This window comes from Rhinopithecus bieti, unplaced genomic scaffold (genome assembly GCF_001698545.2).
Source record: "Rhinopithecus bieti isolate Rb0 unplaced genomic scaffold, ASM169854v2 scaffold_69980, whole genome shotgun sequence".
NCBI lineage: Eukaryota > Metazoa > Chordata > Mammalia > Primates > Cercopithecidae > Rhinopithecus > Rhinopithecus bieti.
In genome coordinates this window covers 365,333-392,172 of record NW_016826299.1, presented here as the reverse complement: position 1 = coordinate 392,172, position 26,840 = coordinate 365,333, and the positions used below count along the sequence as shown (strand labels likewise).

At 47.8% G+C, this 26,840-nt stretch overlaps 1 protein-coding gene across 1 annotated transcript in view; it reads right to left on the bottom strand.

The window, feature by feature from the left end:
- Nucleotides 1–26,840, bottom strand: part of PCSK6 (proprotein convertase subtilisin/kexin type 6) — a 193,292-nt gene that overhangs the window by 50,166 nt on the left and 116,286 nt on the right. Inside the window, exons 14-15 of the mRNA XM_017863382.1 lie at nt 20,297–20,485; nt 16,132–16,268 (exon numbers count right to left, since the gene is read on the bottom strand). Of these exons, the coding sequence (XP_017718871.1) occupies nt 16,132–16,268; nt 20,297–20,485 (326 nt within the window). The remainder of the gene's footprint in view (nt 1–16,131; nt 16,269–20,296; nt 20,486–26,840) is intronic.

The window sequence follows — 26,840 nt, the reverse complement described above, 5'->3', positions numbered from 1 at the left end:
CCTACAACACAGCACAGCGCTCCGCGATCAGCTACAACACAGCACAGCGCTCCGCGATCAGCTACAACACAGCACAGCGCTCCGCGATCAGCTACAACACAGCACAGCGCTCCGCGATCAGCTACAACACAGCACAGCGCTCCGCGATCAGCTACAACACAGCACAGCGCTCCGCGATCAGCTACAACACAGCACAGCGCTCCGCGATCAGCTACAACACAGCACAGCGCTCCGCGATCAGCTACAACACAGCACAGCGCTCCGCGATCAGCTACAACACAGCACAGCGCTCCGCGATCAGCTACAACACAGCACAGCGCTCCGCGATCAGCTACAACACAGCACAGCGCTCCGCGATCAGCTACAACACAGCACAGCGCTCCGCGATCAGCTACAACACAGCACAGCGCTCCGCGATCAGCTACAACACAGCACAGCGCTCCGCGATCAGCTACAACACAGCACAGCGCTCCGCGATCAGCTACAACACAGTACAGCGCTCCGCGATCAGCTACAACACAGTACAGCGCTCCGCGATCAGCTATAACACAGTACAGCGCTCCGCGATCAGCTATAACACAGTACTAGCACTCTGTGATCAGCTATAACACAGTATAGCACTCTGTAATCATCTAACCTCTAGGGTTGAGGTGTTAGAGATAAAGGTGTCTACCTGTGTATTAGAATTTTTTATGCCAAATATTACTTTAATTTTACCCCTTGGAAAAGTGACCTTTTAGCATATGTAGAATTCAGATGATCACTATTTACTGATTAGCAAGATTTAGTCAGAAAAATAGTCTGATTTATTAAACAGCAGTTAAACCAATGGCAATTAGACCTGGGGGCCTCTGAGTGGGCCCTGGGAAGAATGAAGTCAATGAAAAAAGAACCCCTGGTTGTGATGTATAGTCCTAGGGGAGGGCCCAAGGCTCTACTCAGAGGGGCTGGCTCCACAAGGATACAGAGGAGCTGGGACAGGTGGGGAGCAGTGCACTTTGAGCCTTGGTCCTGCAATGAATACTCTCCCCTTAAAGTGTGCTCATGCCAAGAGAAAGCCCTTTACCCATTCAATTCCCAGTATGTAGTGGTGTCCTGGAGCCAACTAGCACTGGCTTAATGGAACTGATTGCTAACATTTTCAGGAACTTTGTGAGCTCGTTGTTAAACATAGCCTTTATTAAAAATTAAATTACAGAAGCTTATAATTGAATAAATTACATTAAAAACAAAGGTAATGAATATTCACAAATTACCCCTTCCTCATGATCTCACTATATTTTGTCACTTTCAGGGTTACTTACATCTGTTTCATCTACACAGGGGAAGCACTATTTGATGGTGGCTACCAGGCCCCTCTCTTACCAACCTGTCTTCCAGTGATGTCACGTGAGCAGCTTGAAGTTGGCCATGGTGGGAATATTCCCATATGGAAATTGACAAATACTACAAACAAGGGCTGGGTTTACTGTTGATTTTCTAGACTTAAGAAAGTGATGGAGAAAGCATTAATAATGCAGGTATAACTTAAAACTGTTTCGTGTCTGTAGGCATTACATTAAGAACAGTATACAAAACTGAACAGATATTCTTCCAGTATTTGAAAAGTATTTTCCAATTTAGCAAAGAAGTTGTTCCCATCACTGGTGAGTGAATGAAGTTCTGACATATGTCTTTGTTGTTTCTGTGGCAAAAATATTACCCAATATTTATGCTGGAATGACAACTGTTCATGAATTGCAACCATCGGTTTGTTATGGATACAAGAATTTGGCAAAAATCAATGAAAGCAGTCCCTGAGAATCAGTTGGCTAAATAGAATTTATAATACAAGCAGTGTATATTTTATTATTTGTAAATTGTTTGCTACGCATCCTTTATATCAGTAAAATTTGTAATGAACTTATGTGATACATCTATATCTAATTCCCCCCGTGTAGTTGTTAAATATTTACCAGCAAGCAGGACAATATAGCTTCACGGGTGGTGGGAAAATGGGGACAGGATGGGATGCCTCAGATAACACCCAAATAAACAGCCCTCTTAACTACCATGAAACAGAAGACTCAATTCAACTGAACATGTAAACAGGGCAGAGTGGGGGACAGCAAACTAAGGTCACAGACCTACCGCCTATTTTTATAAAGTTAGGTCAGAACACAGCATGGCCCTCATTTACATAATTTCCAAGGCTATTTTACACTAGAATGGCAGAGTTGAGTGGTTGTCTCAGAGACCAGAAAACCTCAAACATTTACTATCTGACCCTTTACAGAAAAAGTTTGCCAACCCATGGGCTAGAGAAAAGTGAAAAGGCCATCTGTGAATCACTTGAGTTTGTCCAAAATATTCTATAAATATTTTTCAAATTTTTTTTTTTTTTTTTTTTTTTTTTTTTTTTTTTTTTTTAGAGACACGATTAGAGACAGAGGTCTTGCTCTGTCGCCAGGCTGGAGCTGCCAGGTGGGGCGATCTCGGCTCACTGGGCCCAAGCTCCGGCCTCCCCGGCGTTCACGCCATTCTCCTGCCTCAGCCCTCCGGAGCTAGCTGGGACTACAGGCGCCCGCCACCACGCGCCCAGCTAATTTTTTGTATTTTTTTTTAGTAGAGACGGGGTTTCACTGTGTTAGCCAGGATGGTCTTGATCTCCTGACTTCATGATCCGCCTGCCTCAGCCTCCCAAAGTGTTGAGATTATAGGAATATTTTTCTAATTTTATGATGTCTTCTGCCAGACAGAAGTTTCTAATTTTATGTGTATGCATCAAGATAAACATTTTCTTTCCAAATGGTTGGCCAATTATCATTAACTCTTATTCAACACTTCAGTCTTTTCCCACCAGTTTAAAATGCTATCCTTAGCGTATGTCTATGGCTTTATTAATGGACTATCCATACTGTTCCCTTGATCTGTCTGTTCTAGCACCAGTGCCACATCATTTTATTATAGTTAAAAATAGTTACACACCTGCATTCATTTTTTTCAGAATTTCTCTAGCTATTCTCTGTGCCCATTCTTTCAGAATAGGTTTTCCTTGCATTCCCTTGATTTTATTGTGATGTTGATGGGGATTGTGTTAAAGTGATGGCTATCCCTTCTTTGTGAAGAAGAGATTATCTCAATGATACTGAATCCTCCCATTCAGGAACACAGTCTATAGGAAAAACCCTTAAAAATCAATAAGCATCTATTCCAAGTACCTATTGCATGTTCCCAACCTTTTTGGCACAAGGAATCAAGTTTATTGGAAGACAATTTTTCCACAGTCGGGGATCCGGTGGGGAGCAGTGGGGATGGTTTCAGGGTGATTCAAGCACATGGCAATCATCGTGCACTTTACTTCTATTATTATTACATTGTAATACATAAGGAAATAACTATACAAGTCATCATAATACAGAATCAGTGGGGGCCCTGAGCTTGTTTCCCTGCAACCAGATGGTCCCATCTGGGGGTGATGGGAGACAGTGACAGATCATCAGATATTAGATTCTCATAAGGAGTGCACAGCCTAGATCCCTCGCATGTGCAGTTCACAATGGGGTTCGCACTCCTGTGAGAATCTAGGGCCTCTGCCGATCTGACAGGAGGTAGAGTTCAGGCAGTAATGGGAGTGTCAGGGAGCAGCCATAAATACACATGAAGCGCTTGCTGGCCGCTCACCTCCTGCTGTGCAGTCCAGTTCCTAACAGGCCCTGGACCATGGACCAGTAGGTGGGGTGGGGACCCCTGTTCTTGTGGGCTGGTTAAAGCAAGTTCTCAGAAGCCCTGTTGCTCTCTTGGATTTCATCCAAGTGAGGATGCCTCTCAGGAGCAACATTCCTCAACACCCCTGACCCTCGCTGGCACCCAGCAGAGGCTCCCAGCTTTTCACATTTAATTTTTATCTTCTAATCACAACACTTTAAACAAAAAAATCCAACCAGATGGCCGGGCGCGGTGGCTCAAGCCTGTAATCCCAGCACTTTGGGAGGCTGAGACGGGTGGATCACGAGGTCAGGAGATGGAGACTATCCTGGCTAACACAGTGAAACCCCGTCTCTACTAAAAAATACAAAAAACTAGCCGGGCGTGGTGGTGGGCGCCTGTAGTTCCAGCTACTCGGGAGGCTGAGGCAGGAGAATGGCGTGAACCCGGGAGGCGGAGCTTGCAGTGAGCTGAGATCCGGCCACTGCACTCCAGCCCGGGCGGCAGAGCAAGACTCTATCTCAAAAAAAAAAAAAAAAAAAAAAAAAATCCAACCAGAAATATCTTAAAGCCAGACACATGAAAACCACTGGCCACAGGGCTAAAGAGATCAGATCAACTACGGGCTGCCTGCACTGCCTTGCGGGGGGCCTGGAGACCTCACCAGGTTGGGTTGAAGTGAGGGTGGCCCTGAGCTTAGAAGATGGCCCTGATGCCAGGTTCTGCCCCTTCCAGGCAGGTGAGCTCAGTCAGGCTCTGGGTGGAGAAGCTTGGACTCAGCTTCCTCTTCCACAAAAGGAGAATCTAAACACAAAAAGAGAATCACGTTCATCCTGGCAAGGCTCAGCACTTCTCCGGCGCTGTTTCGTTTAATCCTCCCGCCGTCCCTGGGCAGAGGATGGGTTGGAGACTCAGAGCATGGAAATGGCCTGCCCAGGTCTGCAATGACCAGTGGTGGAAGATGGATCTGAGAAGCAGGCGGCTCTAGAGCTCAACCTTGTGCTACACTGGGTCTTGAAAAACAAGCACAAGCAAATATGCACCACACACATACACACACCCACATATTCATGTGCACACACACACACAGATACATGCACACATATACACATATACCTAATACCCACATATACACACATACATATCCACAGACATGCACATGAACACATAGATATATACAAACCCACATACACACATACATACTTATACAGAGTGCTCTCCCCCACACATACACACATATATACACCCAAGCTCACACTCCCATACACACGTCCAGGAACTGTCTAGAGCACCTGCAGTCAAACATAAAAGAAACTACATGTCCCACGGCACACTGAGCATTTACTCCTCACAAGTGAAGAACTAAAGTGTATTTGCTGTAAAGCAATGAAATCTTTACATTGTTATATTTAATTGTGCCATCTAAATCTCTTAGATAGTCTTGCATTCTGACCTCTTCGGAAGAAATGTTTCCCATACATGTGCTTTTAAAAACACTTTGCATAATGGCGATTCTCAAATAAACGTAAAATGGAGAAAACAGTACAATGAGTTCCCATGCCCCATCACACGGTCCCAAGAATCCCCAACCATTTCTCAATCTTGTTTTGTCCACCCCCTCCCTACTCTCCCACTCCCCACCCCCACCCTCTGGAATAGTTTAAAGCACAAACCTTAGGCATTGCGGTAATATCTTCACTTGTAAATACCATGATATGCATCACTAGCAAGAATAACTGTTCCCGAAACTTTAATTCCTTATTATCATCTAACTCTAAGACCCCTGATTCTATACTGATTTGTAACAATGAGATAAAATAGTACCCAGTGCCTGTTGGAGAACACGTAGGTGCTAATCATCATCCTATTCCTCTCTTTTTCTTTTGATACATTGGACTTCTTTCCTAGATTGGTGGGAATCTGGAAATAATGCTGTTGAAATAATCTGGAAAAACACAGCACATGTGGGTTGCTGCTCTTTTGGAAACAGAAGAAAGATTAGAGAAAAAAGAAATTTTAATCAGGGAGAAAGTGAATTCTCAGAGTTCAAGAGTGACACAGGATTTTTAAAAGTGCCATCAATTGTCTCAGACAGTCTATTTATTACTGTGTGAATACCAAGTATGTAAAACCCTTTGGAACCATGAAATAAGATACATGGTGTCAATTATAGAGAGAAGATTGGAGAGCATGCTTGATTATTTTTTCCATTTAGACACTGATGCCTCACAATTCTCCCTGGCAGGGGAAGACCATGGGAGGTGTCCCGGCACCTTAGGTATGCTCTTGGTTACAAAGCGAGGGCCAGGCCGAGTCAGTAAAGTTTGGGCCCTGTACAGAGAGTCATATCCCTGGTCGAACTGCCTGCAGGGCACTGTGCTGGGCTCTTGGGGTGGAAGAGGTGAAGAACAAGGAAGCGCCCCTCACCCCCATGCTTACCCAGCAGACCTGGCATGGGGCAGGTGTGCAGAGAAGGTAAGTGTGTGCTCCATGACGCAGTAAGAGACGCACCATGCAGATGCCCCTTAGGGCTGATGAAGCCAAGGTCGATTCCTGCAGAGCACTTCACATGCATCAGGTGTGCCCATGGGATCCCCAGGTCATGAGGAGGTGCAGGGACCTTCCTGTGCCTGAGGGTGCTGAGCAGGATGTGGCCCTGAGTGGGGAGGCTGGCCTGACCTTGGCAGGTGCACAGGCTCTGCCTTGTGGTTCAGGTGCAACCACCAATGTAGGCTCTGAGTAAGAAGGGTGGGCTGGGGAGGCTCCTCTCTTCAGTTACTTGGTCTGGGTCTCACTTCTGCTCAACCCTGTCTTACAGGAGAGGAGACCCAGTGCAGAGGCCAGAGAGACAGGAAAAGTGGAGGCAGGAGGATCCAACCCCAGGCCTGTCCAATGTCTGATGTGGGAGAATGAAGTATACATGTTTCTCAGAGAATGGACACTTTCTGCATTCTGGGTCCAAACTTAAAATCTTGGGCATTTTGGATGGGAACGCTCTAAAATGCAGCCAAACTTCTCCAAAAGATGTTCTGCAGGACAGGCTATCACCCTTGCTCTGCCTGCACTGTCACCAGCTCCCTGTCTCTCAGCCTTGCAGGTTCTCTACGTAATGGCTAGAGTGGCGAGCTCACCCACAGTGGAAGCTGCCCCCTCTTCCACACTCACACTGTGCACTGCATGAGCAAGGTCCTAGTGTTCCCAAATCTGGAGCTAAGTAGAGTTCAATAAAAGTGTGCTGGGCTGGGCACGGTGGCTCACCCCTGTAATCGCAGCACTTTGGGAGGCCGAGGTGGGCAGGTCACCTGAGGTCAGGAGTTCAAGACCAGCCTGGCCAACATGGCAAAACCCCGTCTCTACTAAACATACAAAAAAAAAAAAAAATTTAGCCAGGTATGGTGGCAGATGCGTGTAATCCCAGCTACTTGGTAGGGTGAGGCAGAAGAATCACTTAAACCTGGAAGGCAGAGATTGCAGGGAGCCGAGATTGCACCACTGCACTCCAGCCTGGGCAACAGAGTGAGATTGTCTCAAAATAAATAAATAAACAAACAAACAAACAAACAAATAAATAAAGGTGCGCTGGATGCAGGAATGCATGGCGAGCCGTTAATACCTGCAAACGCTGTAGGACTGCAAAGCAGGATTCCCACTTGATTCCATTCCTAAATTGCCTCCTGGAAGAGAGTGATCCTGGGAGGACCCAGATCCTTGGCCTGGGAACTGAAGAGGAAAATGGATGACTAATCTGCTACTCAACTTTTAAAAATGGTTTTAAAACTAATTACATAAGCCACATTCAATCTGACAGGAGGTGAGTATTATTCGAGTTAGCATATCAGTCAGATCACTTAATTACTTCATAAACCCTGGGTCTTAGCATAGATTTGAAAGCACTTTTACACAGCACACCATTGGAGCAGTTTTTTTTTTTCTTTTCACTTTTTTTTTAAAGCAATTAACTTGCAGAGATTTGAAGGAGATTGAAATGAACACCACAGAAACGAAGCACCCTGCCCCAAGCACAGGTTCTTGGAATGCTTGTAGAGAAGTGAGGACTGCCTGCTTTTCTGGTCTATGCCTGTGTGTGTGCTACACTGTGCCTGGCACTGAGGCTGGTGGTGACTGTGCACTCACAGGCCACCCTCACCAGACAACCAGGGAGTGGAAGATCGCGCCCACTTGGGATCAATTCATACCTTGGCATTGACGAGGCCGACAGGCAGCTGACTCCACTGATGCTGACCAGCCCTGCATTTTCCTGGCCTCTAGAGCTCTGAATCCTGGAGACAGAGGGCAACCTAGGTCATCTCTGTCACCTTCCCAGGCTGAGGTCCCCAACAGGCACTAATGGGTTGACCTGAGCATTCAGTGCTGGGGCTGGTCCTGCCTCCCTGTGTACACAATAGCGTCATAGTGTGCAGGCAGGGCCGGGCTCCCCTCTCCACCCATGCACTGATGAGAAGCCCCTTCCAGCGGCTGCCCTGCTCACCTGGCGTGGCCTTGCAGGGATGCTCTGGGGATTGGTCTTACTGTGAACAATGCCTACGTTGGGACCCGGGTCTATGGGCACAGCATAACCAGTGCCTTGGTGAGCTACGGGTAGACATGGTTCTTTGTTCTTACTGCATCCTTTCACCCTTCCTACTAGGGGTGCTTCCTGGCTCTCTGGTGGTTCATACAGATGTTCTCAGACTCTCCTCCACACCTCAATGCCCTGTCTACTGAAGACCCCCATCCACACTCACGCCCTCTGTGGGCACCAGAGCACCCTCCCAGAGGCAGCCGGCCCTTTCCTTATGTCGGCCTGGCCAGGAAGCTCCCACCTCTGCTCTGCACTCATGCAAAGGCCCAGATCTGCCCCTGGAGGGAGGGGAGTTAGGACAGGTCATCACTGAGGACTATGTCTCGGCCTGACATCCCCGCACTCGCCCTGCGGATTGGGTGGGGAAGCCTGGCTCGACGCAGCTGAGCCCCTCTGTGGTCCCTCCCAGGGCCTGGGAAGCAAGGTCAGCACTGAGAAGTCTCACGCCTGGGGGTAGGCGGAGTGAGGCAGGTCATATGTGGGCACTGCCTGGCACTTCATTCTACAAAACGAAAAGGACAGCAGTACCCTTGGGGCAGTCTCCATCTCCTAATGGCCTGTATTCTGTGCTACTAAGATAAAAAAACAAAGTGGCACTGGGGAACTCCTGAGAATTTGGCCTCAGGCAGACCCTTCTTCACAAGCCCTTCCTTGTTTCTTTCAGCCGGAAATCCCTGTTTGCTCCGCTACACTTGGGGCACTCTTCCGGGTCACTGGTGGCCCTTGGGCCCTTGTGCATGGTACTATTGGTTCCTGAAATCCGAAATGTTCCCAACTAGCCTGTGGGCTCCTCAGGGGCAGGGACTGTGTCTTGGGGCCTCTCTGTGCCCCTAAGCACTGGCATAGCATCTGACACATGGCAGAACCTCTGCAAAATGTATTGGAGACATGTCTGTTAGGATATGCAGACCTTCTCATTTTGACATTTCAGGAACAGCCAGAAGAGGCACCATTCATTTGGAGGCTGAAGAGGGCTTATCCTGGATCAACCTCAAAAGCACTGGGCCCATACACCAACCTGGAAAGGGCCGCTTGGTCTTTGTTTGAGCCCCTCTGACCCCTTTTGGTCTCACTCCATCACTCCTTTCCCTCACCCTGGAAGGATCCAGCCGCCACGCTGAACAACACGCTCAGAGGCTGGCCCTGGAATGAAGTGAGCAGGGCAGGTGGGGGAGACTCAGTTGCAACTGCAGTGTCCCATGCGAGGGCCACATGGATTTCCACCGTGGAGAGATGCTGGTGGGATCCAGGCTCCCAGGCTAGCTCCCACTGTGCTTGGGGAGGATGCACGGAGCCTGTGGGTGACAGCAAGAACCCCATCCTCCCCACACACAGCAGGGAGGGCTTGCCGTGCGTCAGTCGTGGCAGGATGCATGCCTGCACTTGCTGTTTCTGGCAAAGACCATGTTCAGGAGTGGCAACTCTCTACAGGGGAAAACTTGCGTGGAATGAAGTGACCCCAGACGCCCCGCAGGAATGTGCACACTCTCTGTGATGACACCGGAGAATGTGTCCCCGCCCCCCAAATTCCAGTAGGCCACAGAAGGTCAGAGCTGGAAGGTGCCACAAGGTGTTTATTCTGCACCCATCTCAACCTTCTGAAAGCAAAGATCCAGTTTCTACCCATGCTGAGGGGTGGAGATCAGCCTGTGTCAAGACTTAATTTGGGGCCATCCCCAGAAGTATTCTTGTATCCACTAATCCTGTGTCCTCTGTAGCACACAGAGCATCTGGTCATGTGGTGGTTACAGAGGGTTACAACTGGACTAATTAATCTGCCAACACCTATTGTGTATCTATCATACACCATGCAGCAGGAGGCTCTTGGGGCACAGCAGGACCGGAAGGAAGGAAGGCTGCAGATGGCAAGCCCATCAGTGCTAAGGCCGGGGCCGGAGCTGCTGAGTGCCATGCAGGCAGCAAGCAGGGAGCTGATATGGTAGTATCTGGCTGGGCAGGAAGCAGTGTGGCAGGCACACAGGTGTGCAGGGCATGCAGTTCCGTGCTGTGCACCACTGCAAGCCTAAAGCTCGCTCAGCACCTACACGCAATAGGCTCCAAGTGTTAATCATTGTTATATAAACAGATCTTCCATTGCCCATACAGCTTGAAAGGCTGACAATACTCAATACACCTAATGTGTATTTCTAGCCCAGTCTTCCCTCTGACCTCCAGATACATATCTTCGCCTGGACTTGTGCAAGTATCTTTGATTTAACTCACCCAAATCCAAGCTCCTAATCTTCTCTCCAGCATCTTCTCCCCCTGCAATGTTCCAGATCTAGGAAACTGGGACTCCATTCTTCTACTGTACAGGACAAAAACTCTGGAGTCATTCATGCCCCCTCTCTCCTCTCACAGCCCACATCTGATCCATCTACAAATCTCTCGACCCTGCTTTCAGGATCTGACTGCTTCATAGACTCCACTGATGCCGCCCTGTCAGAGTTACCTTCACCTGATATTGCAATGACCTTCTAACTGGCTTCCCCGCCTTTGTTTCTCTCCCACCCTCACTTCCATCTACTCTGACCAGCTGTTAGCCTATTAACACAGAAGTTCAGATCACCTGTCTCCTCTGCCTAAAATCCCTCAGTGGGTTCCAACCAAGTCCCTGTGAGGGCTGACAAAGCCCAGTGCGATCTGGTCCCCATGCTCTCAATGCCTGGCTCTGTCCTATTCTGCCCCTCTTCCTCCTGCCCCCTGCAGCCTCCGGGGCCTCTCTGCTGTGCCTGGAACATACCAGGCACACTCCTGCCCGAGTGTGACCCCTTTGCTTGGAATCCCCTTTCCCCAGATGTCTGCAGAGCTCACCCCCTCATCTTCAAGTTTTACTCAAATGTCCCTTCCCTGAGGCCTTCCTGGGACACCCTGAAATGCTCTTGTCACCCTTCCCTTCTTCATTTTTCTCCTTAGAGCTTCTCATCATCTAATGGACAACATCTTCTTGCCTGGTAATCTTGTTTCGTGGCCTCCTCTGCCTTCTAGAATATAAGCTTAGCATCTGTTTTGTTCACCGGTGCACCCCCAGTGCTTAGAACTTGGTAAATGCTCAATAAGTATCTGTCGAGTGAAGGCTGTGTTCTTGGAGAGGAGTATTATTCTTTGAATAAACTGATGAATTCCACTTCCTAATGTTTTATTTAAGACTTCTGTATTCCTATTCAAATTTGCCTATAGTTCTTTTTTCTTTCTTTCTTTTTGGCATATTGATCTATTTCTCTTCACTCTTATTTCCCTGTAGTGATCTAGAAGGTTGGCATCTTGTTTTAAATCTTAGTTATCTCTCTATTATAAGAAGATATTTGAGTTTATATGTCTCTATCAGTGCTAAGAGTAAGACATAATCCATCACCCCTCCCACTAAATGTAGAATGAAAATCTCAGCAAATTTTTATTCCTCCCCATTCTCATCCCCTGCCTTTATGTTTCTGTCGGAGTATGAGGTGGGGAGTGGGTAGGACGTCCACCACGGGCATTCAGAGAAGATCTCTCCATGAGGCCAGGTCTAAGCTGCGACCACGGGAGGCCCTAGGGACAGCTGTCCCCGAGGAGGGAGCAGCATGTGCAAAGGCCCTGTAGAGGTAAGACCAGGCATGCTAGGGGACAGTGATGAGGCATAGGAAATGATTCATGGTGGAAAAGTGCTAGGATGTGCAAGTTAGGCTAAGAGATTTGAGTTTTGCTCTAAGAGCTGTGGGAGGTCATGAAAGTTAGCAGGGGTGCATCATTATCTGAATAATATTTTAAAAGGATCATTGGGCACTGGCTGGAGAGCGGCTCTAGCCAGTAGGGGTCGAGGCAGGGAGGCCAGTGGAATGAGGAGGTAAGAGATGATAGGGGACTGGAATGAGGCAGTGGGCAGACTGAGATACATTCTGGAGGCAGATGGTGAAGGAGACAAAGAAGAATTAAAGGTTCACTCCTGGGATTTGGCCAAGCAATGGAGTGCAAGGTGAAGCTATTTACATTAATGTGGAAAGCGGGAAAGAGGCAGTTTGGGAGTGCTGTCTAAGGTGCACAAGCTCAGAGCCAGTTAGACGTATGCCCAGAAGCAGGAGGCTGCTGCAGAGCAGGTCTGGGTGCACGAGGGCAGGGAGAGGCAGCTTTGGGCACCACCAGCAGGTACAAGGTGCTCAGTGTCACAGGGATGGATGAAATCCCTGGATGGGAACAAAGAGCAGAGGGCCCAGGAGCATGTGCAGGGGTGTGCGTGAGAGGGATCAGCCAAGGAGATGCACAAGGAGCAGCCTGTGAGGTGGAGAGGGCCCACCAGATGTGGCATCACTGCAGCTGTGCAAGAGGGCGCTTCCAGTGGGAGTGAGCTGCCAATGTCGCTGTGTGCCGGGCCCTGCTCTCAGTACCTAGCCTGGCTTACCTGATTTCATCCCACCGCAACCCAGTAACTTGCGTACTATCCCCATTTTCTAGATAAGAAGACCAAGGTCTAGAAAGGCTAAGTGACTTGCCAAGGTCACAGGTATTTGTAAGAGTTAGAGCCAGCATCTACCCCCAGGTAGAAGGGCTCCTGAGCCCACAGTCTTAACCACTGCACCCTGTGGTCCCCAGAGAGGGTGCTTAGTTTGTTAGAACCATAGACCCTGGCTTTAACAACCTGGGGAGGACAGAGATGGGACCATAGGCTTGGGCAGTGTGGAAACGGCAGGGGACCCTGACAAGCCCCAGTTTTTTGTGCAGTGGATAGGAGTGGGCTGGGAGTGAGCCAGTGATGGCCATAGCAGGCAGCTTGTTCTTCCAGCTTTGCCATAAAGGGAAACAGAGAAGTGGGTGGTGGCTGGAGGGAATGTAGACTCAGGGGAGAGGCATCAGTGCATGCATGTTGGCCTAACAGGAAGGAGAAAGAGAAGAATGCATGACATGCATGAGAAAGGCTGCCTGCAGTGGCACAGTTCCATGGGGGACTGACTGTCCCCTTGAAGCTGCCCTGGGACATGGGTAGGGCTCATTGTATTCTGCTCATGATACAGAGTAAAGATCACAGGTCTGGAGTGGTGAAATGGTGTGCCCAGTTCCCAGGGCTATGCTATGAGGACACAAGAGCTGTAGCCCCAGCCTCTACGTGCTCTCCTGCATACAGCACCAGCCTCCCAGGCAAGCAGGCCATGCAGGATGGCATAAGAACTCTGCCTGGTGCCCACGAAGCAGTGAATGCTTGAGGATGCAGCTGGCATGAGGAGTCAACCTTGACTTTTAATACTAGGCCAATATACTTTGGGGCTTTTAAAAGTAAGAATTTAGAAGCTTCCACTTTTAAAATGTGTACATTTCAGGTCATTTAAAATTTTACATTGTTGTATTTTTAGGATTTGTTATAACACTTTTTTTTTTTTTTTTTTTTTTTTTTTTTTGAGATGGAGTCTTGCTCTGTCACCCGGGCTGGAGTAGAGTGGCTCAGCTCACTGTAAACTCCACTTCCCGGGTTCATGCCATTCTCCTGCCTCAGCCTCCCTAAGAGCTAGGACTACAGGCACCTGCCACCATGTCCAGATAATTTTTTGTTTGTATTTTTAGTAGAGACAGGGTTTCACCATGTTAGCCAGGATGGTCTCGATCTCCTGACCTCATGATCCACCCGCCTCGGCCTCCCAAAGTGTTGGGATTACAGGCGTGAGCCACCTTGCCCAGTCAACACTTTCTTAAAATAGTTATTTACTATTTCGAAATCAGAAAGAATACAATTGGGGGAGGTAGAAGATCCCTGTAGATGACTTGATGACTTGAGGTCAATTTTCTGCGTAAGGCAAGTCAATGCTCTTCTTTTCTCCTAAAACTGTGTTTTATGAAGAACTGGAAAAGAACCAGGGCAGGGAAGGTTCTCATGCACTCCTAGGGTGACCAAGAAGCAGACTGCATCTTCATAGAAAAGGGCACAAGGAATGACAGAACAGTGAAAGCAAACCTTGAGGAAACTCGCCCATAGAAAAGCAAGATTCCAGCATATTCTGTAAACGTTACTATACATTCAACTCAGAGAACAAAGACAGGTGTTTATAGACCTCTGTGGGTAACTAAAAAATAAGATGTGCTGATTATTCCAGTTTTCTTTCCTGGTTATAACCCCATTACCTAGATCAGAGTCTGGTACTTAATAAAGATTGGTTAAATAAATGATTGATCATTAAGTCAAAGGGATTAAAAAGGGTACAATAATTACCAGAGAAATAAACAATCCAAAAGCAAAATTAAGAAAACCATTCCATTTACAAGAGCATAAAAATAATAAAATACTTAGGAACAACTTTCACCAAGGATTGCTGAAAGACTTATATACTGAACACTACCAAAACCACTGCTAAACAAAATTAAAGAGAGCTAAATAAACAGGAAACTATCCCATGTTTATGGACTGGAAAACTTAATATTGTTAATGTGGAAATATTCCCCAAAATGATCTACAGATCCAGTCTCTACCAAAATTCCAACTACATTTTAAAAAAGAAATGTACAAGCTTATCTTAAAATTCATACGGAATTACATGGGACTCAAAATAGCCAAAACAATCTTGAGAAAGAACCACCAAGTTGGAGGACTTGCACTTTCTGATTTCAAAACTTACTACAAAGCTACAGTGAACAAAACAATGTGGTACTGACTCCAGGATAGATATATAGACCAACGGAACAGAATCGAGAGTGCAGAAATGAACCTCTCTTCTGTGGTCAGTTGATTTGCAACAGGAGTCTCAAGATCACCCAACGGGTAAAGAATATCTTTTTCAACAAGTGATGCTGGAACAAGTGGGTACAAAAGAATGAATCTGGACCCCTACTTCACACCATGTACAAAAAATAATTCAAAATGGATCAAAGACCTACACGTAAGAGCTATAAAACTCCTAAAAGGAAACACAGGAGTAAATCTCTGTGACCTTGGGTTAGGCAATGGTTTCTCAAGTATGACACCAACAGCACAAGCAACAGAAGAAACAATAAACTGAATTTCATCAGAATTAAAAATTTTTGTGCATCAAAGTGCACCATCATGCAATTGATGGACCACAGATCCCACTTCACACCTACTATAACAGTTATAATTAAAAAAACAGCAAACATTAAGTGTTAATGAGAATATGAAGGAGCTGGACCTCTCATACATTGCTGGCAGGAATGTAAAAGGGTGCAGTTAATGTGGAAGACAGTTTGGTTGTTCCTCAAAACGTTCACCATAGAGTTACCATATGACCTGACAATTCCAATCTTAAGTATACACCCACAAGAAACGAAAATGTAGGTCCACATAAAAACCTGTACCTGAATCCTCATAGCAGTCCTACTTGTAACAGCAAAAAGGTAGAAACAAGCCAAATGTCCATCACAGGTGAATGAATAAACAAAATGTGATCAATGTGTACAATGGAATATTGTTCGGCCATAAAAGTAATGAAGTTCTGATGCATACTACAATATGGATAAACCTTGAAAACATCATGCTAAGTGAAAGAAGCCAGACACAAAAGGCCAGGTGTATATTATTTCATCTATATGAAATGTCCAGGAGAGGCAAATCCAAAGAAGCGGTAAGTGGATTAGAGGTCACCAGGAGCTGGGAGGGGAGGAGGGAATGGGGAGCAGCTGCTTCATGGGTGTGGGGTTTCTTTTTGTGGGGATGAAAACATTCTGGAATTAGGTAGTGGTGATGGTTACACAACATTGTGAATGTACTAAAAGCCACTGAACTGCACACTTAAAAATATTTAAAATGGTGAATTTTCTGTTATGGGAATTCTACCTCTACAAAACAAAACAAAGAATTATCAAAGACTCCGTAGTTAAAAAAGGCCCAAAGGTAATAAGAGGGTTGAGATACAAAAGCTGTCATGAGATTCCTAAGAGCCACTGACCTTGCTTCTCCGGGTTGCGGACCTGGGATGGCAGGTCTTGGATTTCCAAGGTCCACTGCCCTTCAGCCTTTTCTCCCCAACAGTGGACAGTCATGAATTCCCAGTTTGTAAACCCTTCATTGGAAAGATCCAGCAATCTGCAATTGGAGATGCAGTGTCAGAAAATGAAGATGCTGGTACTGAGTGGCTGGGCAGAGGGACTGGCACAAGGAGGGCTCTCGGGGGACTGTATGATCTGGCTGGACCGTACCCCCAGGGCAGCAGGGGTCTGGCCTCAGCCAACCCAAGGGCAAAGGGCATGGTGAAATGTGACTGTCTTTAAGGTCTGACACAGACTATCTCCTCCATCACCTCCTTGAACCTCCCTAACATTCTGAGAGGTAGGCAGGCAGACAGGTTTCACATAACCCAGTGAAAGATGTTTACAAGCTTACCAACAAATGCCCCGAATCCTGACACTTTCCTGCAGAAGGTGGCTGGTTCCTTCCCGCCCAGGAACAATCTTACAGAGCCCATAACTCCAGTGCCTGGATGCACAAAAGCAGACAGGGGTGGACCCCCAGCCGCCCGGGGTACCTTCACTGAAGCCCAGAGAGTGCTCACTAAAGACACCTTTTTAAAGTGCTTGTTTGTGGAAGAATCAAACTTCCACGTTTGACTTCGAGCCAGCTGTGTGCACTGTTCCCTGGGAGACACAAATAAGGAAATAGGAGCAGCTACTCAAGCTTGTGGGGAAAGTTCTGTCCCTTCACCTCCAGGGCTGATCCAGTCTCAACAGGGGCATTTGGAGGAGATGACAATGACAGGGTTGGTTGCTTTTCAGCGGGAATGGGAGGGACCCGTGGACAGCCAGGAGGAGACGGCTCCCACACCCGCAGCAGTACCCTCCTTGCAGGTCCTGATGAGCCTCCCTTTGCCCTTCCCACCTCGATGGCCTTTCCCAACTGTACCCTTGAGCCCCTGGGCCTTCTGTCTCACACTTGGTTCAAGCAGAAACAGGAAGCAACTAATCAACATCCAATCTCTTCCTGCACCCAGTGCCATCCTCAGAAGAGACTCTTTCCGCATTGGAATCAATTCTAGGTTTTTTCCTCTTATTCTTTCTTCATAGTCTAATTTTCTATTTTGATTTTGGAATAAACATTTTTTTTTACATAGGGATCTTTATTGTTTATCAGAAATTGAAATACATAAGTTTTGAATGATGTAAGACTCAATTTCCAATCTGGGGGTTCTCCGAACACTCAAGGTAGGAAAATGTTTATCTAGGTAACATACTTTGCAATGGAGAAGAGTGAGGTGGAAGCATCCTGTGCTTTCTTCTAAGAAATGGCAAAGGTCAAGGCTGATTTTCACACTCAATGCCAAGCTGAACCCAACACACTGGGGACAGAACAAGGACAAACTGTCTTTTAAGGGCTGAGGTGCTGAGGTACATCAATGGCTTCTTAGTGAAGAAACTGGCAACCTGATAAAGCTGCCAAATTAAGTAAGATGTGCAGTAGGATAGGAGGTCATTGACCCAAAAACACGAATTCTTGATATGATCACAAAATCTGCCTTGGGAAAAAACCAAAGTCCCAAGAATGAGATGACAGCCAGAGTAGCCTCAGGGTAGTTTTTCTGTGTTTTTGTTTTTGAGACAGACTCTCTGTCACCCAGGCTAGAGTGCAGAGGCATGACCTCGGCTCACTGCAACCTCCGCCTCCTGGGTTCAAGTGATTCTCTTGCCTCAGCCTCCCAAGTAGCTGGGATCAGACGCCTGCCACCACGCCCAGCTAATTTTTGTATTTTTAGTAGAGACGAGGTTTCGCCATGTTGGCCAGGCTGGTCTCTAACTCCTGACCCTCAGGTGATCCACCCACCTTGGCCCCTCAAAGTACTGGGATTACAGGTGTGAGCCTCCCTTCCTGGGCTAGGGTAGTTTTTTAAAGTGCTCGATGGCACAAGGACAGCACTACCCAGCCAAGGGGTGGCTCCCAATAAGCCTGGCAGGACCTGCGCTCTATTATCCCAAGGGCGCAACACTGGGCAGCAGCAGGAGGAGGAAGGCTTCCAGGGAAGGGAAACAGGGCCCTAGGGAAGCGGGAGAGGGGAGGCTGGGGCACCAGAAGGCTCTTGTGGGTCAGGCAGCCGGACGTAAGGAGGACATGAAGGGCAGCCAGGCCCCTGCGCCAGGGACGACACCAAACATTTTTATCTATATTATCACACTCAAGTCTTGTAACAGTCCTAATGTTTAAAGATGAGTGAAGTGACATTTTCAGAGGTGAGCAATAAAGAGAGGCAAAGTGACTGGCTCCTGGGAGCCCAGCCAGGAATGGAAGAGCAGGGTGTGGGCCGACTCTCCAGGGTCACTGCCACCTGCCTGCCTGCTACCTGCTGCCCCAGCCTCTAAGGCTCACCACAGGCTCTCGGTCAACCTGGGCCATCACCTGGGCCTGCATCTAGCTCTGCCTCTGAGTCAGGGGTCACAAACCTGGGTGCCACTAGGTGTGCAGCTAGAGTGAATGGAGAGCCCGTTGCTGGCCTCAGGGCTGCCAGCATGGAAAACAAAGAGCACATGGACACACACTCGCCCACCTGCTCAGCTCCAGCCCAGTGCACGCAGGAACATGGGCCTGGTGTCAGACAGCTTCCAACTTTCCAAGAAATGCCAGAAATGAGGACTTTTAACATCTTTAAGAGTTAAAAACGTAAAATAAAAAACACCATGGGGAGCAACATAGCATCAAGCTGCAGCTTGCCCACTGACACCTGAACTGCTCATGCCTGCGTGGCCTCCCACAGGCAGAGGCAGAGCACGGCTGGGCCTCCCTGCAGGAGGGAGAGATGCCCCTGTGGCGCTTGTGCTGTGAAAGTAGAACATGGGATGGGCTGAATTTGGTGCCAGGGACTGCCTCAGGGTTGATTCCAGTGCACCAAGGACAAAGATGGTGCCAGGCCCACCGCCTGCTGCTACTGTTCCAGCTTGCCTACTGCAGAGAGACCAGACTGCTGGGCAGTGCTGTGGGGGGCACAGCACAGGCCCCAATCCTCTGGACAATGGCCCTGTCTGCCTTGCATTGCTGCTGAGTCAATTACTCTGTCTCATACAAAGTGTGCGGGGAGGGGAAGGGTTAAGCAAAGGGCAACCCCCAACTTCTGCCTGGTTCCATCTGAGAGCCTTCGCTAGCCCCTGTTTCTGAATCTCTACAGTTCCCTATAGCCCACACAAGGGCACAGCCTCAGGCAGGTCACCAAAGGAGTCAAGTGGGCCCAGAGTGGGCAAGTCGGGATGGGGACCACACCCCAGTAGACAGAGCAGGCCTGGTCTTGGGGGGCTTCCTGCAGGTGATGTGGGCACAGTGCCAGTTCCGGTTTTTGAGAGAAGCTGGAAATGCTGATTCATCCATGAAATCTCTTTTCTCTCTCTACCGCTTAGCTAGAAAGAGACAGAAAGGTACCGCAATACCCTGGCCCCTCTAAGTTCCTATAAACACCTACATTCTAATTACTTGTAAATCCTATATTTGCATCAATGTATTTTCCCTTGTTGCTAAGTTTGCTAAAGAAATGACTCCATAGCCTCCCAAAAACCATGTACAAAGCTTTGGAATTTCTAGCCCCTGAGTGCAAGAGAAGTTGGCAGAGAGCAGCCTGGGGGCACCTTCCCTGCACACCATCCGAGCCTGTCTATCTTCCTGGGACAGGCCCCTGTCAGTGCAGGTTCTGCAGGGCAGCCCACAACTGGGTGGGAGAGCTGGCAGGGGGATAAACAGTGCTCCCTGTGCTACACACACTCGATTCAAAGGCCAATTGAACAGGATAAAAATGACCTTCAATGCACTTCTAAGCAATGAAGGCATAGCCAGAATTCCACAAATCCCTCCACTACCAACAACAAAACAAAACGAAACAACAACTCTTTTGTCACTTTTTTCTGAAAAGGAAAGTTTTCCAGGACCTTTTGGAAGGCAAAGTTTCAGGGAGCAACTTTTAAGGTTTGTGGGGCCTACATGCGAGGGTCTCCAAGAGAAAGGAAGCTGCCAGCAGAACCAGCGGGAGCCCTCACATGCCAGAGGGCCTTGCAGAGACACTGTGGGTCCAAGACTGGACAGAAGCTCTTGTGCAGTGTAAATCTCGGGAAGCCCCAGCCCCCATCCCCACACCTGCCTCACCTTACCTCTTTGCCAAAAGTTGAGACTTGGTTCCCGAGGGAGAAATCAGGTAGATCTGGAGGTCTCCTCGGCGTGGGTGCGAGATGGAGATGCGAACCACCACGTGCTCCAAGTAGACCACCTGCTGGTCCGAGTGCTCCGCGCAGGCACTGGTCAGGGCCATAGTCCGCAGCACCTGCACTAACGGGATGCTCCTGGGGGAGGAGGGAGGGCTCAGCACTTGGCACCAAAATCATGAAGTCTCACTCACACAGCCAGGGGCTCCAGCACCTGTCCACCCCGTTCCCACTGCTGCCTCAGGGCCCTGGGGGCCCCAGGGAGCTGCAGCAGCCTCTGAATGCCTCACACGGATGCTCCACTGTGAATTTTATCACCTGTCCTGAAGATGTTTATGCCTCTGGAATTTGCTCAAAGAGATTTAAAAGATGGGTTCAGCTGGGCACGGTGGCTCACGCCTGTGATCCCAGCACTTTGGGAGGCCAAGGTAACACCTGCTGCCACCACTCCAGCTTGCCTACTGTGGAGAGACCAGGCTGCTGGGCAGTGCTGTGGGGTGCATGGCACAGGCCCCATTCCTCTGGACAATGGCCCTGTCTGACTTGCATTGCTGCTGAGTCAATTACTCTGTCTTATACAAAGTGGGGGGAGGGGGAGGAGAGATCACAAGGTCAGGAGTTCGAGACCAGAATATGGTGAAACTCTGTCTCTACTAAAAATACAAAAATTAGCTGGGTATGGTGGCAGGCGTCTGTAATCCTAGCTACTTGGGAGGCTGAGACAGGAGAATCGCTTGAACTCAGGAGGCGGAGATTGCAGTAAGCCTAGATCGCAGCACTGCACTCCAGCCTGGGAGACAGAGCAAGACTCCATCTCAAAAATAAAACAAAATAAAATAAAATAAAAAATAAAATGAAATAAAATAAATAAAATAAAATAAAATAAAACATGGGTTCTTGGGCAGAGTTGGGTGAATGTCCCCAGGGATGGACACCCTTTGGTGACCAGAAGGCAGCTTCTCCTCGGTGGCATTTAGCCAGCTCATTTCTCAGTTGCCCTAGTACGACCTCTATGGTGACAGGTACACTAAAAGGCCAGACCTCACCACAATGCAATATGTACATATAAGAAACCTGTCCTTGGACCCCCTAAATATATAAAAATAATTAAATGTTTTAACAAACAAAAATTAAAAAAAAAAATCCCACTACTTTGTTTCAAAGACTAGCATAGAAAATAGAAGTCACAATGCTAAGTAACAGCAACCAGCAAACATTTCCCAAGCTGACTGTGAACTGAGCATAAGGCACTGGCCTGAGAACTTCCAAGGATTAACCCATTTAATCCAGAGGGAATTAAGGACTACACCCAAGGTGCAGCTAATGCAGGGAGGATCTGGGGCCCCAGAGCCCACGCCTCCGCCTCAAGGCTTCGCTGCCTTGTTGCCTCGCTGCCTCCAATTGAAGCTCGTGTGGACCCACAGTCAAGCACACAGCTCGGAGTCTGTCCTCTCACGCTGGTCGAGGGTGCCAAGCTCGTGTGCTCCCAACTCTCCTGCAGAAAGTCAGGGTCCCCTCGCTTTACTGCCCTGTAATGGAAATGGACGATGGTTCCCTTTACAAACTCAGGGCAGCTTTACCATATGGGATGGAATCTGAGGATAAACACAAAGCCTCAATCATTCAAGACTCCTTTCTACTAGAATTTCTGACATACTCCCCAGACCAAGCAGACACAAAATCTGTACCCCAAGGCTGCTCCTGTGTCCAGGCTGGACCATCCTGCCGATTCCAGGCCACTAGGGTTCACGCCTCCTTGAACTTGAGCCCCCCACCCACCCCACTGATCTGCAGCTGAAGAAATACGGCATTCTTTGGTGCAGACCAACCGCCACCCAGCAGCACATTAATTATTCCCTACCACACGACTGGCGCTCGGCTTATTATGGGGAGCGCTTTTCCCATTATGCCTGGACTCTCCTCCCGGGAGGCACAAGGCATTCTGCTCAGAGCCTCTCAGGAATTACATTGCTTGGCTCTACTGGGCCTGAGTCATAAAAAGCAATCAAAACAGTTATAAACAGTGATGTAATTCCCTCGGAGACTCTGTAAATATTTGAAAACATGCTTTGCATGCACCATAAATTGATTTAGAGATGCTGACTTCCTTCATTGCCTTCTCCCAAGTTTTACTGCTGGTGTTTACTGGTCAGCAGCCCCCACTGCGGTAGATGCAGAACACAACAGAAGGCTCTGGAGAGTTCCAGGCCCTGCAGGGCCCATGTGTATCTCCAGGTGAGTGTCCCCCCTTCACCCCACACTATGCAATGTGGGTGCGTTGGGGAGAAGCAAGGTGTGGAAGAAACACCTAGGCAAGCAGACTTACTCAGTGCTTCCCTGGGGCTTCCAAATGTAGCTCCCAGTCAACCCCCAAGAACCAGGAATAACCCTACACTCTCACCCTTCAACACTTTTCCAGTGCTGAATAGTAAGATCAAGGGGAAACAGAAACAAAAGCCTTAACCAAGCTGAAGACACTGTCCCCACACTCCAACCAATTGCTCAATGGCAGGGGAAGTGATCAATCTGCTCTAGAAAGAGACCTGGAATCCTTGTGAAGAAACTTTAATCCCATTGATAAGGCACAAGGATGAGAGAACAGGAGCAGGGTAAAAGTAAAAGACAACCAAGCCCCACCCCTCACCTGCCCCCCCCCATCCCACCCACAGAGTAAATCATCTCAGAATATGAAAGTCTCTTACGTCTAACTTTTTTATTCCTGCTAAGGGACTCCAGCCGCTGCATAAAGAAGGCTGGGTTGGGTGTGATCCTTCACCAGCCCCGCTGCTGCTGCTGCTGCCTGCAGGGAGGCTGGCTGGGGGCGGGAGCACCTAGCTCCTACAGGAGGAGTTAATGGCCTCACTTGGTTTAGTTTTCAAAGCCAAGCCCTTACCTTCACCTGGGGGCTAGAAGCTGAGCGGCCTCCTGGAACAAGGCTAACTGTAACAATTAGTTTTTATGTGAAATCTCTTAACTGCTAAATTGCTCAGTAACAGGCCACCAGGACTCCTAATTCCTGTAAGTTCTGGGGCAGCGCGGAAGCCCAGGACAGCTACTACAGGAGGGCACGCAGTTAGCTCCTCACACATTTTATTTCTGTGGTTGCTATTGAAACCATTAACCTAACATCCCAAATTAGAGTGCTTTTATTAGAAAGAGAAATAAAAGAGGAGGCTTCAAAATGTTTCATGATCATTGTGCTCAAAATTTTCTGTATTTCAGATAGAAACTCCAGGAAGAAAATAAGGAAGCCACCTATCAAAAGTCATCACTTTAAAAAATTAACTGCAAGACAGAAAGTAGAACAGTCAATGAAAAAAATAGAAGTGATTCTCCACCCTACAGTTATTTCTAAGGTAACACTGAAAATGCAAGTCGACTGCCAAGTAATTTATTTTTTAAGTTAAACAATGCGCAGAGATGATCACTGTCACATGAATACAGCTACATTGTACTTTAATGATGAAAACTGATTTAGAAAGATCTTAAAGTTCCCAAAATAACTGAAAAGTGTCTTCTGCTATTAACTTCTGAAATTGTGGTCTATGTACATAAAGCCATCTTCCTAGGACCCTAAAGGATTCTAAAGAGTTAAATGATCCTGCAAGACCTGCCTGGAGACTGAGCGTTGTTGAAGCCAGGGAGATGGCCAGACTTGGAAAAGATCACTAATGACAGCAAATGCCACGTGCCATGGAGCCACATTTCAACATTAATTACTCTGGTACTTCAGATGATCTCCATTCATCCTAAATGCTCTCCAACCGCTCCCTTCTCCTGAGGAGGTGAAGGCCTACCAACAGTAGCCATCCTGCTGACTTCCTAGGAACTCCAGACCACAGATAAGTTGGTCTCTTCCTATTTTTTTTTCCAATGCACAATACTATCTAAGAGCAAAAATAAATATTTTCAAGTAACCGAGTGCCATGGGAAACAGGAAGGCGGGACATGGGCTGAAACCCTCCGCCTCCAGCTCCCCACTTTTCCTGTTCTACCTGGGAAGCTACTCCACGTCAGGATTTCTCAATCCCTCCTTGAAGCCCTCTCCCCAGCTTGGCTTCCTGGGCCAACCCGGATCCTTGCACAAAGCACTTGTTTTGTTCCTCACTGGGCCCATGACTGTTCCAGGGCCATGTTGAGAGACCCTCCAGAATCAGGAGTCGGCGGCATCCTGCCAGCTGCTGCGCTGGCACCTGGCTTGGGGAGGAGAGGCTAAAGAACTGAGGCCCATTACAGCAGAAGGTCACCCAGGAAACCCTTTCACAGACTCACTAATGGAAATGAGTGGAGCGGCAAGAGTTAATTGGGACAGACTTGCTAAATAAAGCAATAGGAAAGCCAGTAGGTCTGTCGGAGGGCACAGAGTGCCTTTGTGAGGGTGGCAAGAGGCTTCTAAGTCACTTCTCAGACCTGTGTTCCAGGATGCATGCTTTCAACAAGACAGCCTTTAGGCTCTGAGGTAAGCTGCTTCATTTTATCTGTGGGCCTCCTTATTCATATGGGTTCAGCCTGAGAATTTTCCTCAGATGAAATTACTTTTTTTTTTTTTTGAGATGGGGTCTCACTCTGTCCCCAGGCTGGAGTGCAGTGGCATGATCTCGGCTCACTGTAACCTCTGCCTCCCGGGTTCAAGCAATTCTCCTGCCTCAGACTCCTGAGTAGCTGGGATTGGCCCACGCCACCATGCCTGGCCAATTTTGTATTTTGTATTTTAATAGAGACGGGGTTTCCCCCATGTTGGCCAGGCTGGTCTCGAACTCCTGACCTTAGAAGATCCACTGGTCTCGGCCTCCCAAAGTGCTGGGATTACAGGCATGAGTCACTGAGCCTGGCCAAAATTACGTTTGATGATCAAACCATAGCACATCACTTAGGCGAGAAATAAAATTAAAAAAAAAAAAAAGCTAATCCAGTACATTAACTTACACAATGCTGTCCACAATTAATTGGGCCATAAGGTGCTTTAATATGTAATGCTTGAATTTATAGCATACTTTTTCTTCTATATTAAATGAGGGGACTGAATTAGCTGGCTTTAAAGATGCCTTCCAATTCTAACAGTCTACAATTCAACCTGAAGGGGAGTAAAAAAGACAATAAAATATACAGTCAATCGTCATTACTCACAGATGCTGTATCTGCATATTCACCTAGTGCTAACATTTATTTGTATCCCCCATACCAACACTTGTGGCACTCTGGTGTCATGTGTATCAGATGTGTGCAGAGTGGTAAGATATGAGTCTTACCTCCAACAAACACACTGCCAGCTGAGGTCAAAAGAGGCAACATTGCCTGTTGGTGCAGCTCTCATACTGTAAACAAGTGTCCATTTCCGGCCAGGCGTGGTGACTCACGGCTGTAATCCCAGAACTTTGAGAGGCTGAGGTGGGCAGATCACTGGAGGTCAGGAGTTTGAGACCAGCCTGGCCAACATGGCGAAAGCCCATCTCTACCAAAAATACAGAATTAGCCAGGTGTGGTGGCACGTGCCTATCATCCCAGCTACTCAGGAGGATGAGGCAAGACCATTGCTTGAACCTGGGAGGCGGAGGTTGCAGTGAGCCGAGATCACGCCACTGCACTCCAGCCTGGGTAACAGAGTGAGACTCCATCTCAAATAAAAACAAGTGTCTGTTTCACAGCGTATTTAGTGCCACATTTTTCACAGTTTTGTGCTGTTTTTTGTTTTCAGAGACAGGGTCTCACTCTGTCACCCAAAGCTGGAGTGCAGTGGTGCGATCCTAGCTCACTAGAGCCTTGAACTCCTGGGCTCAAGTGATCCTCCCACCTCAGCCTCCCAAGTAGCTGGGACTACAGGTGTAAACCATCATGCCTAGCTCTGTGCTTTTCTGTTGGTGAATTCACTGTTTGAAATGGCCCCAAGTGCAGTGCTGAAGCACTGTCTAGTATCACTAAGCATGAGAAAGCTGAGATGTGCCTTAAGGAGAAGACACATGTGTAAGACAAGCTTTGTTCCAGTAATGAGCGCTAGTGCTGTCATCTGTGAGTCTAAAGTTAATGAATAAATAATCTATGTTAAATAAGCTGCCTTTAAACACATACACATAAAACAGGGTCTGTATTGATAGGCTGGCAAAAATGTGACCAGAGGCTCACAGGAACTTAACCCTGTATCTCTCCTAGGAACAATGCTTCAGTATTTGCTAATTCAGTGTTCATGGTGACTTTGTAGAACAGTACCATGAATAGGGAGAATCAACTGTATTCAAATTCAAATCCTAATTTTAGAAATAAGTAGCCTTTACAATCTGGGGGAAAAAAGTTTGCTTCAAAACTAAGCCAGGAAGGGCAAGGGCTGCAGGAACACAGCCAGCTGGTTAAGTTTGCTCGCAGCTACAAGGGGTACCAGGAGGCAGGAAAAATGTTGTGGGCCCAGTATGGTTATCCCCAGGGCAGGACTGCACAGCACCCCACGTTTTCTGAGGACACCCAGGCATGCTCTATATAACAATGGCCCAAGAGGAGAAAC